The 16,145-nt window shown below is 44.4% G+C and overlaps 1 protein-coding gene across 2 annotated transcripts in view; it reads left to right on the top strand.

Moving 5' to 3' along the window:
- The window catches only part of CC2D1A (coiled-coil and C2 domain containing 1A), a 48,123-nt gene that overhangs the window by 13,052 nt on the left and 18,926 nt on the right, over positions 1-16,145 (top strand). For both annotated transcript variants that reach the window (XM_035140565.2, XM_035140564.2), the window contains 10 exons: positions 739-855; positions 2,643-2,773; positions 4,382-4,454; positions 6,228-6,346; positions 8,423-8,567; positions 9,922-10,094; positions 11,369-11,491; positions 12,617-12,675; positions 13,761-13,877; positions 14,434-14,507. In XM_035140565.2, the coding sequence (XP_034996456.2) occupies positions 739-855; positions 2,643-2,773; positions 4,382-4,454; positions 6,228-6,346; positions 8,423-8,567; positions 9,922-10,094; positions 11,369-11,491; positions 12,617-12,675; positions 13,761-13,877; positions 14,434-14,507 (1,131 nt within the window). The remainder of the gene's footprint in view (positions 1-738; positions 856-2,642; positions 2,774-4,381; positions 4,455-6,227; positions 6,347-8,422; positions 8,568-9,921; positions 10,095-11,368; positions 11,492-12,616; positions 12,676-13,760; positions 13,878-14,433; positions 14,508-16,145) is intronic.

The following is a 16,145-nucleotide window of genomic DNA, read 5'->3' as shown; positions in this document are numbered from 1 at the left end:
ACTTGTTACCTTTTTGTTTCGCATGGGGGGGGGGCATTCCGACATACAGGAAAACCTTTATGTGGTGTCTGCTCAGTGGTGAGACTTGCCCTTTCTTGTAGCCTGAGAAAGGGAGACAAAATCCCTGAGATTTGTTCACAGCTCAGGCCTATCCTGCCTTTGGATTGAATGATCCCCAAGGTGGCTTGCGATCGTTTGCAGCCATACTCACAGTAAAGGTCAAGGGACCCTTGACCATTAGGTCCAGTTGCAGATGACTCTGGGGTTGCGGTGCTCATCTCACTTTACTGGCCTAGGAAGCCGGCGGAGCCTCTGGGTCATGTGGCCAGCATGACTAAGCCACTTCTGGCGAACCAGAGCAGCGCACAGAAACACCATTTACCTCCCTGCCAGAGCGGTACCTATTTACAGGTATCTACTTGCACTTTGATGTGCTTTCGAACTGCTAGGTTGGCAGGAGTAGGTACCAAGCAACGGGAGCTCACCCCATTTCTCTTCTGCTCTGAACCCTCAGGGCAGGGGCATTGTGAACATTTGGTCCTAATAGCTCAGCACTCCATGGGTGTTTGGGGCAGGGTGCTTGTAGAATGCAACAAAGAAGTGTTATATTGAAGAACCCCGGCTAAAAGACTCGTTGACATGGATTGAGGAGCTGCTTGTTTCAGTAGGGAAGGGCGCTGCCAGCCTTTTGTGAATTGACTTATTGTCATGCAACTGCTAGCTATTTTTCTTCCACAGATCAGCTGCCCAAGGAGATGTTGTCCCCAAGTGTTCCACAGTCGCCTGTAGCTACAGCAACAACACCTCTTGCACAGGCTGCAACCCCAGTGGCACCAGGAGTCTCAAGTGCAGGAGGTAGGAACCCAGTAAGGCTTTCTTGCTTCTAGTGTGTCCTGAGAATATTGCTTCACTGTGCAGAGCCTGCAGCTCAGCTTCTTGTAGTAGAGGCGTTCCACATCTTTTTTCTTTGGGGCTTTGCTTGCTAGCTTTTCTGTAGGTGGAAAAAGTTCTCTTGGGGTGCAGCCTGCGCCCTGTAGTAGCCCAGGCCTCTTATGTCACTTGCCTAGTTCTGCTGAGTTAGTAGATCTGATTCCCTAGAATTGTATAGGACTTTGCATGATGAATTTGGGTATTTTTCCTGAACTGATTTAGCATGTTTATTTTACTTGTATTTAATAAAGCTTTAAAATGGAAACTGCCAAGTTTGTCTAGTATTTATTTGCAGCTGGCATCTGTTCGCTGTTGCTAATGAACTTCTAAAAGGCTTTTTTTGGCAGAAAAATGGAAAACTGAAAAAAATAACCTGCCTTCTATCACTGACCCCCAAATTCAAAGAATAGTTTTCCTCAAGGCCATCTTTTAAATAAATATGTCTTGTATGGAAACTGTTCAGTCTTAAGCATATTTTTGACAGACTGAAGATGATTGATAAGTGCTCTTACAAATCTAATAAAGGATCCAGGAGACTTTTGATCTTGAACCAACATAGAAGTTTTAAATGAACATAGTGTTTTATGTCCAGTGTAGTGGTTTTCAATCTCCCCCCCCCCTCCCCTGACCTTTAGAAAATTGCTTAAGCCTCACCAGACCACCTAATAAAGTATTTTGGTTCCACAAATGAACAAAAAACTACAACTCATATTTTAACAGCCATAAGCTAACTTTTCTGCGGTAAGATGATGGTTGTGCTTCCGGTTTAATGATGAAGAAAAATAGTGCCAGCATCGTAATTAAAAAGAGTGCCGTATACTGGAAAATCATAGGCTTTCAGTCAGGCCACTCTGAAGAATTTCTTTGACTGGTTAAATTTTAGGGGAAAAATTAGAGTGTTGTATTTTGAAAAGCCAGTGCCTTGTCATCCTGGTTGATATATTTGGTCTTGATAAGAATAAAGGCCCGGGTCCCTTGCAGGAGAAAAAAGAATATCAGTGCAACATTTCAGCAGACCTTCTGAATGGAGCTTAGACCAGTTTGAGAACTTTGGTTCTAAAGAAGGCAAGATAGGTTTGGAGAGGAGTATGGCACATACTCCTGAGTGCTCACTGGAAGGACAGATCCTGAAGCTGAGGCTTCAGTACTTTGGCCACCTCATGAGAATAGAAGAATCCTTGGAAAAGACCCTGATGTTGGGAAAGATTGAGGGCACTAGGAGAAGGGGACGACAGAGGACGAGATGGCTGGACAGTGTTCTCGAAGCTACGAACATGAGTTTGACCAAACTGCAGGAGGCAGTGGAAGACAGGAGTGCCTGGCGTGCTATGAGAGTCGGACACGACTAAACGACTAAACAACAACAAATGGCACATTGTCATTTTTGTGTAATCTTCAAAACAGTGTCATAAATAAGAGGAGAAACCATTCATCTTTCCACCAATGCAGTACGAGAAGCAGTAATTCCTACCCTAAACTCCCAGGAATATGAATTTAGCAGGTCAGGCACTGGCATCAACTGCTTGGGATATTCTGCAGCTTCCCTTCCTCAAGCAACATTTGTCCATGCATCTGCCTGCAAAGCTGAAAGGATAGGGTAAACTTTCATAGCACTAACCTTGTTTTAGATAAGCCAGCCACCCACCCCTTCCTAGTCTCACTTTCTTGCATGCAAGAATGGACTGACATAGAATTGCCTGCTTTGTTTCCAGGTGTGCCCCCGCCTCCTCGAGATATTATGGAGGCACTGCAGCAGAGGATGGACAGATACAAGACAGCAGCAGCCCAGGCAAAGAGCAAAGGAGATGACAGGAAGGCTAGGATGCATGAGCGAATTGTGAAGGTGAGGGACCTGCTTTCTTTGCGTTTTTGCTCGCTAGCTTTCCTGCTCAAATGTTGCATAGCACAGATCTTGTGGCAATACTTGGGAGGAGCAAATAGAGAAAAAGCAATTTGCTCCCCGCTGCAACATAACTGTGTTCACGGTGGCTGGAATATGCTAATGAGTATTTTCCTCTTGCCGCCTAATGAACGGATACAGAATCGTGATGATTTTTGCAGAAAATCACAGTTTTCGGGTGTAGAAACTGAATTAAAATGTTGATTCTGTTTATTTTGATATTCGGAAATTGTGATCGATATCAAGCGTTTCCATCACACATGCCACTTGTGTAACTCTTTGGGGGGGGGGATTACTGGCCCTGAGAAATCCTCAAGGATCATCCCCCACAGCAGTCGTAGGTCTCAACATTTTCTTCCCACTCATTCTGCTTTTAATTCACTATAAATTGGAGAGTCTGCTTTCCCATCCTCAGCTAGCAATATGAGGCAGAAGGGTGTGTGCTAATGCCATCTTGGAATTATTCCCCCTGTCTGGTGCAGCAAAAGGTTTAAAACCCTTTAACATCCAGTCATTTTGTTTTGTTTTTAAATGGTTTTATATATTTTATTGTATACGTGGTGTTGTACACAGCCCTGATATTTACGAGAGGGCAGTATATAAATATTTTTGATTGATTGATTAAAGCAGGCCAGACTAGAGCCCAAGCTGTGCTTGGTTTCGGCCTTGAAGCAAATTTTCTCTTCCCAGAAGTTCTCCTTGTGCTCCTATCTAATTTAGCTCAGGAGGAACAGGATTCCTGATTGACTGTAAGACCTCTGTTAATTTCATTGGTAGATTAAAAATTCACAGCAGCTCAACAATGCAGTCTGTGTGCTTTGCTTAAAAATGAGCAACACTCTTGTAAAATCTGTAGGACCTGGAGATAAAAGTGTTAAAACCCAAGTAGCACTAAAAGAACAGTTCAGAATGAGCTAAGTTAAAAAAATAGAAACTCAAATGCCAAAAGATGAACTGATTCTACTTACAACTCCAGAAGCAGCAAGCTGGAATGAGCCGAGGATTTGGGTGATTCTAGGATGGCACCCACCCAAGTTACTGCCATTCAAAGCACAGGTGTTTAATGAGTGTACAGTGGTGCCTCGCTTAACAAACACCCCGTAAGACAAAATTTTCACTTAAAGAAAGGATTTTTCTAGCGGAGGTTGCCTCGCTAGAGAAATTCATTTTACGAAAAATTCGTCTAGCGAATCGCGGTTTCCCATAGGAATGCATTGAAATTCAATTAATGCGTTCCTATGGGCAATTTTTTTTAAAAAAAAAAAATTCAATGCATTCCTATGGGATTCGCTAGACAAATTTTTCGTTATAAGAATAGACCCGTGGAACGAATTAAATTCGTCTAGTGAGGCACCACTGTACAGGCATGTTGCGTACTGAGAAGAACTGCTTTGATTAACAACATTCCTGATAAGTAAGCAAATATGCATACTCTCATACCCTGTTTTTTGCTGCAACTATCCCAAGAAAAGTAGCTTCACCCACCCTTTTCTAGAAAGACCATGCTCCCAAATTAGGGATTTCAGCTTCTGTTTTTGTTTCCCTCCTCAGCAATATCAAGAGGCCATCAGAGCTCACAAGGCAGGAAAACCTGTTGAGTTTGGTGACCTACCTGTTCCGCCAGGTATGTAACTTGCAATCTCGTTATTGGTAGTTGGGGAGGCAAGGATACATCTGGCAAATGCTGCCCTCTTGTGGCAACTTCATGTGAGGTTACCCCAAAGTACCGGTAACTCCATCTAAATCAGCTGTGGCCAAACTTGGCCCTCCAGGTGTTTTAGGACTAGAACTCCCATCATCCCTAGCTAACAGGACCAGTGGTCAGGGATGATGGGAATTGTAGTCCCAAAACAGCTGGAGGGCTGTTGTAAGAATTTGGAGGTCATGTATAAAAAAATTAAATGTTCATAAGCTGTATATGTAAACCACATGTCTGAACACGCACGCGGCGAAAATATTTTCGGGTTTGCGGAGTTCGTAACCCGAGGTGTTCGTAACCCAAGGTATGACTGTAATGTAGAAATCTATACACAAAACTTTTAAAAATGCATTACACATTTCCCTTTTTAAAAATCAAAGTCCTTCCTTTCTTGGGTTTCAAATTACCTAATTTGTCCTGCATAGTTCACTAATCTATTTTGCCAGTCTTCTTCCTTCTGTGGGGGGTGGATACAACTCCTATATTTCCTGATCATTTGCCATGAGGCTGATGAGAGTAGCGGGTCCCAACAGCAGTTGGAGGACCACAGGATAGACTCTTCAGCCTTATCCTCACCCAGCTGTAAGAGAGAGAGAGCCAGTGTGGTGTAGTGGTTAAGAGTGGTAGACTCCGGGGAGTTGGGAAACCCCCCAAAACAGCATGTAGGAGGAGGAGAGGTCAGATCATTCCATCAGGCAAGCAAGAAATGCTTGCGCTAATGGAGCTATCTGCTTAGTGCTGTGTCGAATTCCTCCCTATGCTTCTAGTCATAACTGCAAAGCTGAAGTCCTCCAGAATGAGACAAAGGGCTCAGCTGGCAATCAATAAGATTGCAGATGAAGGTGGTGACCCTAAGCAAAATTATTTGGAAGGAAAGTGCATTGAAGTCAGTGGCAACTATTTCACATTATCCCAATTAGGGTCAGGGTTTTCAGCATTGTGTTTGCTTTGCTGACAGCTGAAACTCCGTAAAGAAGGGAAAGGGGGGTATCCAGCAAAAAACTCAGCCTGACCATGTATATTGAAGGGACTGTCGTCAACATGCCTAGTTATCTTTAATATTTCATTGATGAGTTTTGCATGGGCTGCTTTGAGAGGTAGTTGGAAAGAAGTTATAAATACAGTGTACTAAATCGTGGCCGTGTCCTCCACATTGATTCCTGTAGAATAACTACAAACTCTGATTTCTTTACTACACATGTGCTCGAACACATTTGCTTGCCTTTCTGTTACTTGTAGAAAGGGAGCAAGGAACAGTGGGGCTGTGAAACCTTTGGCCACTTGAAATCTTGTTTCCTCCTGGCTTCAAAGATTTCAGTAGACATTGCCCTCAGTTTCAAGCTGTATCTTTACAGCCACGGGCTGGAAATGTGTTTAATTTTTAAAGAACTGGACTCAGATCCCGAAGAAGCTGACTTCTTCACGCGGTACCAAATTCTTTGCTTACACACACACTTCTGGGTGCCATGGATCCATGCTCAGGCTATGGATGTGTTGGATAAATAGGCAAGCTATGAGACTGAGAAGGTGTGGGGAGCTTTTGGCCCTCCAGATGTTGCTGAACTACATCTCCCATCAACCCCAGCAAGCATGCCCAATGGCCCAGGATGATGGGAACTGTAATTCAGCAGCCTCTGGTATGCAGACATTTAGCAATAGCTTTTGCCTTCTAAGCAGTCTCTGTGTCATCTTTGGCAGGGTTCCCTCCAATCCAAGGAACGGAATCTTTGCCAGGAGAGCAAAGCTTTGTGGGGATCCTCGAAACAGCCATGAAACTAGTCAATGAGGAGAATGAAGATGCTGAGGAGGCAAAAAAGGTTGGTTTGCGTGCTAGTCAAAGTCGTGAATGAATTTGTGGAGAAGCATGCAAATTTGTATGCCTTGGTCATAGGTCAGACTAGAATAACCTATCACACCACCCCCAGGGGAACTGTTGGAATATAATGCAGTTTGGGAGTAGCCAGAAACTACTGTTTCTTCTCAAGACATCTCTCTTTGAGGGGTGGGGGAGGGTTTTGTAGGCCTGTTTTAGTTTGCTTTCATTTCAAAATGTATGTAAAGGTAAAGGGGTCCCTGGCCATTAGGTCCAGTCGTGACCGACTCTGGGGTTGCGCGCTCATCTCGCATTATTGGCCAAGGGAGCCGGTGTACAGCTTCCAGGTCATGTGGCCAGCATGACAAAGCCGCTCCTGGCGAACCAGAGCAGCACACGGAAATGCCGTTTACCTATTAATCTACTTGCACTTTGACATGCTTTCGAACTGCTAGGTTGGCAGGAGCTGCGACTGAGCAACGGGAGCTCACCCCGTCGCAGGGATTCAAACTGCCGACCTTCTGATAGGCAAGCCCTAGGCTCTGTGGTTTAACCCACAGTGCCACCTGCTGTGTACATACAAAAATGTATGTACATACCACTTAATCGGGTTCTTAAAGAAGGCTTACAACAATCAACAACAAATTTTGGCTTGGCTTAAAAGCTGCCCAGATTTGTGAATGACCTTGAGACTTTATCTCCTCTCCTTCTCGTATTAGGCTTTTTCAGGAGGTGCCAGCAGTGCCTTGCTGTTTCAGCCCCGTCTCCTTCAAATGGAGGAAAGCGACCTTCCTGCCGGCTGCTTGGGAATGACAGGAGCACATTCCCAAGTAGGGAAGGGCACTGGTTGCAAGCGAGTGGATGGATGGAACCTTGATAAAAACCATCTTAAAACCATAGATTCTAAAGCCAACCCATCAGGCAAAGCGTGATACAGCTACTCCACAACCAGATCCAAAGAAAGTCCTAAGTAGAAAGGCCTTGCTAAGTTGTCTAAAATCTGGGATAAGAGTCAACCCAGGTGGGCATCTCTAGGGAGGGGTTTCTAAAGTAAGGAATCTTCTAAAGTAACAGAAAAGACCTCTGAATTTTACAAAGGAGGACACTTCCTCATACTCCCCCCCCCAAAAAAAATGTTTGATGCCATGGTGATGCTGAGCTCAGTTTTTGGTCATGTTGATCTAATTCAGTTTGGCAAGTAGGAAGTGTGGCAGGTGGCAGCCGTAGCTTAAGCTGTAATGCATCATACTGTACCTACAAGTCCAGATTTATTCAGCAGAATTGTTGTCTTCCCTTGCAGATGCTCATTAAGTGTATTAAGAACCTGTACTGGCCTGTGGCAGTGGACGCAGGTATAACAAGAGAGGATCAGAAAATATTCCTCTATGCCACAGGCACGGCAAGGACCTTAATTGTCAGAAATTGGAAAAAAAGGATTTGTGCCAACAAAAACGGAATGGCAGGATAAATTATTAAACTATATCGAATTGGCTAGATTAACAGACGCAGTTAGGGGACTCTCCAGACAAGGATTTCAAAAAGAATGGGGAAAATGTAAAGTATACTTTACAAAACAGTGCCTTAAAATACACATCTTGACTTGTTTCCATTAATCTCTGCAGGAGACTTTGTGGTTGTTTTTTATAAGTCATAATTTGAAAAATCATAATAACAACTCATAAAGGCAACAGTTCATAAGAAGTAAACAAGGAGGCCATGTACAGGATAAAGGAAGTCTTTTATTTTGTCGTATGTTATATTTTATGTTATGTTTTGTTTATGTCTAATGGTGGTGGATTTGTTTATTTGAGTTGTGGTGGGTTTATGTTGTAAATAAATAAATTTTAAATAAATTTTAAAAATGTGAAAAAAGAAGAAAAAAAGAACCTGTACTGGCAACAGCAATACTTTTAAGTGCTGGTTGTGCAGTCAAGGTTTTAAGATTGAATGCTATGTCATGAACAGAGTTTGGACTTCTCCAACTGCCCTGATATCCCATGTGATTCCCTGCATGTCAGGTTGGTCCTTCGTTGCACAAAGGAATGTTTTCGGAAATGTATCTTCTCTCTTCTTTTTTCAGCCTGACCACCCAAACCAGCCTGCAGCATCCAAACCAGCCAGCCCACCACAGCCTAAACTGCCACCCAATCCAGGCTCACGAGTGGCCCCTGCAGCTACAAAGGCAATGGGGGCAGGTAAAAGTGCCTCAAAGGTCACCGCGAAAGGTACCCCCACTTTTATTTATTGCTTTACCTTTCATTCATAATATAAGCATGGTTTATAATGATGTGAGGAGACTTGACACGAAACAGAAGAGAGGCAATGAGGGAAGAGGAAAATAAGTAAATTCATGTACCAGCCTGAATATCAGTGACAGGAGACAATTTTTCAGAGAAGCTTGATCTCATCTGTGTGGTGGTGTCTAGGCTGGTGGGGAAAAGGTTTAGACCAGGCTTTCTCAAACTTGGCCCTCCAGATGTTTTTGGCCTACAACTCCCATGACCCCTAGCTAGCAGGACCCAGTGGTCAGGGATGATGGGAATTGTAGTCTCAAAACATCTGGAGGGCCGAGTTTGAAGAAGCCTGGTTTAAATGCTGTGGTGTCCCTTTTCGCTTTTTATTGTAAAGTACCCCAAGTACTGAATGACAGGGTAGCGTTTTATGAATAAAATTACTCATTTTGTAGACACACTAATCCTATATACACAGATGGTTTAAGCATTGGGAGGGGTTCTTAGTGCTTAGTTTGGCCACCCTTATAAAGCAGCTCCTCTTTCCTTGGCAATTCGGTCTGTACAGGAGCTCTTGACTTCTAAACCAAGCCACAGTTTGCAAGTGATTTGGTCACTTTTCAGACATATAGAGTGTTTTCAAATTAGCAGCGTGCGGAATTTTTTCAGTATCAGGCATTCAAGCTCCTTAGGCGGCATTGATTCCTGTTGATCCAGATTGCAGGCCAGACAACAACAGAATCTGTGTTGGTGGCACATTCCACGTTCCTGATTTCTGCAAAAATCCCTGGGCTGATTGGTGCCTCTTTTATTGAGGTACTTTGTTTTCCCCAATCTCCACTTTCCCCTGAATTTTACAGCCCAAAAGTCATTGCCATGTGGGTAGGACTTTGCAGTGACCACCTAACATCAGATTGAGAAGCTTGGGCTCTGTTCCTTGGAATGTATTCTCTGCAAAAGCCCCAAACTTTCTCCAATGGAAGCAAACAACTCCTCTTTTTTTTTGCTATTTTGGAATCCAACCCAACAGGAGAAAGACCATTTCTTAACTGGTGTAATGTAGCATTCATTATTGGCTGCTCTTGGAGATATGATAATGGCTGTTTTTATTATTCTTTCTAAGGCTGCCTAGACTCATTATAGGCTCTGCATTTATTGCTGTCTCCTGAGCAAACATGCTTTTTGTGTTACCAGCATGCTACTTGTAAAAAGTGACTGTTTTGCTTATGCACAGGCATATGTTAGTCTACTGAAATAATATTTGCACCCTTGCCCATTTGAGACCTCCTTATTGTCTGTTTAGAAGGGACTTTGAAGCATGCCTGGTGGGTCTCCTTTCTCCCTGCAGCTCAACAGCAGCTGACTTTCCTGGAAACCCGGAAGAAGCAGCTGATGCAGGCAGCTCTCAAAGCAAAGCAGCAGAATGACATTGAGGGGGCCAAGATGTTCTTGCGTCAAGCCAAGGGTCTGGACCCTATGATTGAAGCATCGCAGAGTGGGCTCCCGGTCGACATAACAAAGGCAATCCTATTCTCTCTTTCTCTCTGGTTGGGAAATGTCTTGAAGTGCTGTCAAAAGAGTTTGTGTTAGAAAACAGCTCAAAGCTCATGAAGTGCATGAATGTTGTTTTTCAGTCACTATGTCCCAGTTCCGGAACCTGAGTTCTGAGCCAGAGAGACATATTTTTAAAAATAAAAATAAATCTGGTCTCATCTGTGGAGTGCTGGAAGAAAAATCTTGCCCTGATGCTTGCAATCTTTTGCATTCCTCAGTGTCTGTATTCTGAGCATGATGGGATTTGACAAGTACGTGGAAAATAAGTGGTTCTGTTTAGCTATCATATCTAATATCTGTGTTCAGAGGGAGTATACCTCTTTAAGTACATCATCCTGGGGGAATAGCAGGGAGGGGGGGGGACTGTTGCCTTCATGCACTGCTTGAGATTTTCCCAGAGGCATCACACCAGTCAGAAAATTTACTAGATGGACCCTAGGTCTGATCCAGCAGGCCTGGTCTTTTGTTCTGTTTTATGCTACAGTTTGGTCTGTGTCCAAGGAAAACCTGCTCTAATGCCCCTTCTTGAACCAACTAGCGTGGGGCAAAATATTTTTTCGGTCATCCCATTTGACTTAGCGCTGTTGCTGAATGAGGGCCAGTTAAGGCTGTACCTTTAAGCTTGGCATGGGACATTTCATTATTAATTAATTAAATTTGATAGTTGCTTTATCTTACCCAAGGGAAACTGAAGCAACTTACAACCAACCAAACAAACACACACACAATAAACCCCATATAGTTATACTGTATTAAAACTAAGAGGAAAAAGAAATACAGTAAAAACATCCCACCCACTTCTAGAAGGCCAGTTAGTTAAAAGCCTAAGCCAGGCATCCCCAAACTTCGACCCTCCAGATGTTTTGGACTACAATTCCCATCATCCCTGACCGCTGGTCCTGTTAGCTAGGGATCATGGGAGTTGTGGGCCAAAACATCTGGAAGGGCCGCAGTTTGGGGGTGCTTGGCCTAAGGCCTGGTTATAGAGGTAAGTTTTTTGCCTTTCGCTGGAAAATATATAATGATGGCAGCAGGCAAGCCTCCCATTTCAGACCAGTTTATAGATCCACACAGTTTTGGATCGGGAGCTCCCTTTGTGGGAAACCCAGGTGTGTTTGACAGGAAGAGGATCACTCTGCGCTGATTTGTGTTTTGTGCCTGGAGGTGACACAGCCCTTTTTGGAGTGGTTCCTTCTGATACTAACTTCCCCCACCCCCAAATACACACTTTCACCCTTCAGGTACCCCAAGCCCCTGTGAACAAGGAGGACTTCACACTTGCACAGCGCCGTGGACTCAACATCTCCCCAGAAGCAGCTGCCCAGTACATGGAGCTTGTGAAAATTATGAGGCAGCAGCATGAGGTAAGTGGGGCACAGGGAAGCTCTAAGGCAGGCATCCCCAAACTGAGGCGCTCCAGATGTTTTGGCCTACAACTCCCATGATCCCTAGCTAACAGGACCAGTGGTCAGGGATGGTGGGAATTGTAGTCCAAAACAACTGGAGGGCCGAAGTTTGGGGATGTTGTTCTAAGGGATGTTGCATCCTCTCTTTTGGAATCGGGAAGAGCAAGGCTATCTTTTTAAACTATAAAGGTTTCTTCCTCCTTTTCCTGGAAGCCCCACCAGATGCGAGACAAGGCATACTAGGATAGCAGTCGATCATTCTTATTGAAAGCATCACACTTGTTACGCCTGCCGTATCCTGGGAGCGAAATAAGGTGGGAGGGCTGTGGCCTTCATTCCATTCTGGTGGGCTTCCTGGAAACATTTGGTTGATGGAGCATAGTTGGAAACAGGATATTGGATTAGATCAGTGGTAGGCAACCTAAGGCCTGGGGGCCAGATGCGGCCCAATCACCTTCTAAATCCAGCCCGCAGACAGTCCGGGAATCAGCCTGTTTTTACATGAGTAGAATGTGTCCTTTTATTTAAAATGCATCTCTGGGTTATTTGTGGGGCATAGGAATTCGTTTATATTGTTTTTCAAAATATCGTCCGGCCTACCACATGGTCTGAGGGACGGTGAAAACCGGCCCACGGCTTAAAAAGGTTGTTGACCCCTGGATTAGACGGACGCTAATTGGTCTGATCCAGCAAGGGAGGGAGGGGGCAAACCTGACATAATGGCAGCAACTGTATTTCTTCCTTGCATCTCTCTCCGATTTACTTATAAGGGTGTGTGGGTGTGTTTGAATATATACAGTACATCAGAAGGGACTGTTGGTGTGGCCCCATATGGACTTCCTGCAGCTACCCGAGTATTAAGTAAATGATGAGCAGTGGATGGGCTACATTAAGAAAGATGCAAATGGCTTCTGGGTTCCTTGAGAAGAGAGTCTGCATACTTTGGCCATATAAGGGCTGACACTTAAGGGGTGGAATTTAAGGCATTTGACTGCAAAGGTACATGGCCCATGGGATGGAGCCAGGATCATGCCTGCCTGCTCCCAATGTTACTCCCTCCTTTTCCTTTCTTTTTTGTTCCAGATGTGTGTGAGTTTCTCCAAGCAGTTCACCCATTTAGGAAACATCGCAGAAACTACCAAGTAAGTGTGATGGGAACTGAGCAATACCCTTCCCTTCCTCTGCTCTCTCTGCTAAATCTGTGGCCTGTGTTGGCCAGGAACGCCCTCTTCGCAGCAGGTGCTCCATATAGCATCATCATCATCATCATCATCATCATAATTTATTATTTATACCCCGCCCATCTGGCTGGGTTTCCCCAGCTACTCTGGGCAGCTTCCAACAATATATTAAAATACAATAGTCTGTTAAACATTAAAAGCTTCCCTAAACAGGGCTGCCTTCAGATGTCCTCTAAACGTCTGGTAGTTGTTTTTCTCTTTGACATCTGGTAGGAGGGCGTTCCACAGGGCAGGTGCCACTACCGAGAAGGCCCTCTGCCTGGTTCCCTGTATCTTCTGCATCGTCTGTTCTGCAGCTGGGGTGAGGCAAGTCATTGAATAGGTTCATTGGCGTTTTAAAACAAGCAAAAGGATTCCCAAAGCAAGTGATGGGAATGCTTTGAAGGGGGGGTGTAAATAAAGGTCATAAGTAGAATAAGCTTTCATAATTTATATTTAAGGTTACACGCGTTTCTTCCTTCAGAGAATATAGAATGTCTGCCACATGCTGCTCCTCTTAAAAGTCCATTTCCACACATCACTTTTATAGTATGACATTTTTGCTCATTGCTACGTTGCTCAATTCATGGCATAATTTGTTTTTGCTACTGCCTAATGAAATCCATAGCCAGCACTCTAGTGCAAAGCGTGGAATGTTCTATTTTTCTGACCCTGTTCTCAAAACATAGCTTGTTCCCAAACATCTGTGTGTGCTGCCAGTCAGCTACGGTTGGAGGGCTTCCAGTTTTGGCTGTTTTCTGAAAATACGGCTTCTGTTTGCTAGCATCCAAGTTAACTCTTTTGTGCTGAATTCTTTGGGATGTTGCTTAACCAAGATCCCAGCTTTATCTGAATTCTCATTGGCTGAAGCTTTCCAACACATCCTGTCCACTCCAAGTATTTCTTCAAGCATAACAAAGTTCTCATAGCTCTTCTAAGAAAACTTATTTCAACTCCGTGAATCACCCTGTAAACTAAGTTGACTGTTTTGGTCTGCCCCTTTCCAGATTTGAGAAGATGGCTGAAGACTGCAAAAAGAACATGGAGATCTTAAAGCAAGCCCACGCCAAGGGGTTTCCACTGCCCAAATATCATTATGAGCAGCGGACTTTCAGTGTGGTCAAGTATGTGAGCCATTGCTTTGCAGTTTGCCCCAAATGCTAGATGCTAAATGCTTTTTGGGCTCTCCTTCCTAGGCCAGATCTAGACACATCAAATAAGTGATTCAGTTAAATGTGTTGTAAACTTCATACAGGGAAATCCCGTTGGTGAAAGGCAGGACTCCACAGCACCATCTAGTGTTACAGTGTTATAACGCATATAAAGCGCTTTATGTTTATGCATGCGGCTGAGTCCCTAGCCATTGGTCAGGCTTTTCCTTTGCAGGAGTAGGTTCTCTCAGAGCCACAACAATAAAGGGGGATTTTAAAAATCCCACATAGGCCAAACCAAGATTTATTAAAGGGCCTCGACCTGTTTCAAACCTCAGCTCTTGCCCAGGGCACGAATGTTTATATGTGTGTGCGTGTGAGAGAGAGATGTGAAGCCTTTGAGTGTTCTTTTTGGAATGGTAGGAATAGATGGGTGGAGTCGGACGCTTTGTTTGGTGATGGTGAGATCCTGGCCTGTTCACTGAAAGCACCTTGGTTGAAGTTGGCCCTCTCCTTTCCACCCTCGCAGGATTTTCCCAGAATTGAACAGCAACGATATGGTTCTTTCTGTCGTGAAAGGAATCAACCTACCAGCTCCTCCAGGTAATCCAGGAAACGGCTTCCGTTTCTGAAAACATAATTTGGGGGTGGGGGGGTGGGAGTTGCTATGCCTGTTGCCACCATTCCTTGTTAGTTGAACAAAGCAGTTGGGATGGGGGAGCCTGTGACTCCCCAGGTATTGCTGAGCTGCTGCTCCCATCACCTCTGACCATTGGTCATGCTGGCTGGGAGCTGAAGTTCAACAATATCTGGAGGTTCGAGGGTCCCCTTTCTCTGTTCTAAAGCCAAACTGGGGGCCTGGTGGCGGGCAGGCAGAACAAGTATGGTTCCCAAAGAGTTCCCAAAGCCATTGACAATTGTTTGTGTTGGCAGAAGGGATCCGATGTTTTTCTTTCTCTTGTTTATGTCACCCAACTAAGTTATGCAAAGTGTTATGCCCGTGGGACTTTCTTTGTTCAGAGCAGCAAATGGTTTCTCTTTACCAGATGAAAGGGACAACAAACAACAGGGGCAGCGGCTGTCTTTAATGCCCTGCTTGTGAATTTCCTAGCAGCATCTGACGGGGCCTTACTGGAGGGAAAAACACTGGGCTAGAGGGACAGTTGAGCCTGATCCAGCAAGACGATGCTAACATTTATTCTCAAAATTAAGAATTCTCCCCTCCCCTGAAATGTGCAAAAGGGCTACCTGCCCTCTCCAGTTTATTTCTTTGTGCCCTGTCCTAGTGCAAAACCGAGTCCCTCTTAACATTGCTGCGCCTATCTCATGGGTGTTATGGCTGGACTACAATGCCCATCATCCCCTGTTGACTGGGTTAATGGAAGTTGGACTCCAACAATATTTGGAGGCCCACAGGCTCCACAGCTGTATCTGTATGTTCTGTAGAATGCTAAAGAACTTTTATTCCTCTTTGTTTTTCCTATAATTTTATATGTTTGGGTCCCATGTGTGTTAGAAGCCACTGTTTAAGTGAGCAGAGCTAATCCCAATCACTATTACACTGTCCTATCCATGGAGGAAGAAATGTGGCATATAGCATTGCAGAGTGGCATCCTGAACAAAAGACTGTATCTCTATTGTTGTCTTCCTTCTCCTCATTTTATTCATTTCTTCATTCAGTCTATACCCTGCCTTTCTTTCCTAATGGAAACTCAAGGGCAGCTAACAGCATCAAAGCAATAATAACATGCCCATAAAACCCATAAAAAGTGATTGGATCCTGCTTGCTTGACTCTCCTGCCTGCTTGTAATTTCAATAGCTGTCATAAACACTGCCAGAAAGAGTATCCTGTTGTTATTATTGATTTACAAGCCAAGCCCTCGCAGGCACGCCCCAGAGCAAATTAATGTGCGATAAGTTAAAAGGTTTTAAAAAGTGATTTAGGTATTTGCTGCTCGGGAAAGAGCCTATCTGGAAATAAAAGACCGGAAGAAATCTGGTTACTGGAGTAGCAAAGGTGTAGGAGTGTAGGAGAGGAAGGGGAGAGAAAAATTTATAGAGAGATCAAGGATTTGCTGTTGCTGCTGCTGTGAAGCGGACAGGACGTGTGGCTGGCTGAGACAGGGCATCAGAATAACCTGTTTGAAAAGCTTGCCCCCCCCCCCAACCTCCCGCTCTGGCTATGTAGAGCACACAGCCCCCACCACTTCTTCAACCACCTTCCTTAGTCGTGTGTTCTG

This window comes from Zootoca vivipara, chromosome 16 (genome assembly GCF_963506605.1).
Source record: "Zootoca vivipara chromosome 16, rZooViv1.1, whole genome shotgun sequence".
NCBI classification, from domain to species: Eukaryota; Metazoa; Chordata; class Lepidosauria; order Squamata; family Lacertidae; genus Zootoca; species Zootoca vivipara.
The sequence above is the reverse complement of the archived record's forward strand: the minus strand, read 5'-3'. Positions and strand labels throughout refer to the sequence as shown.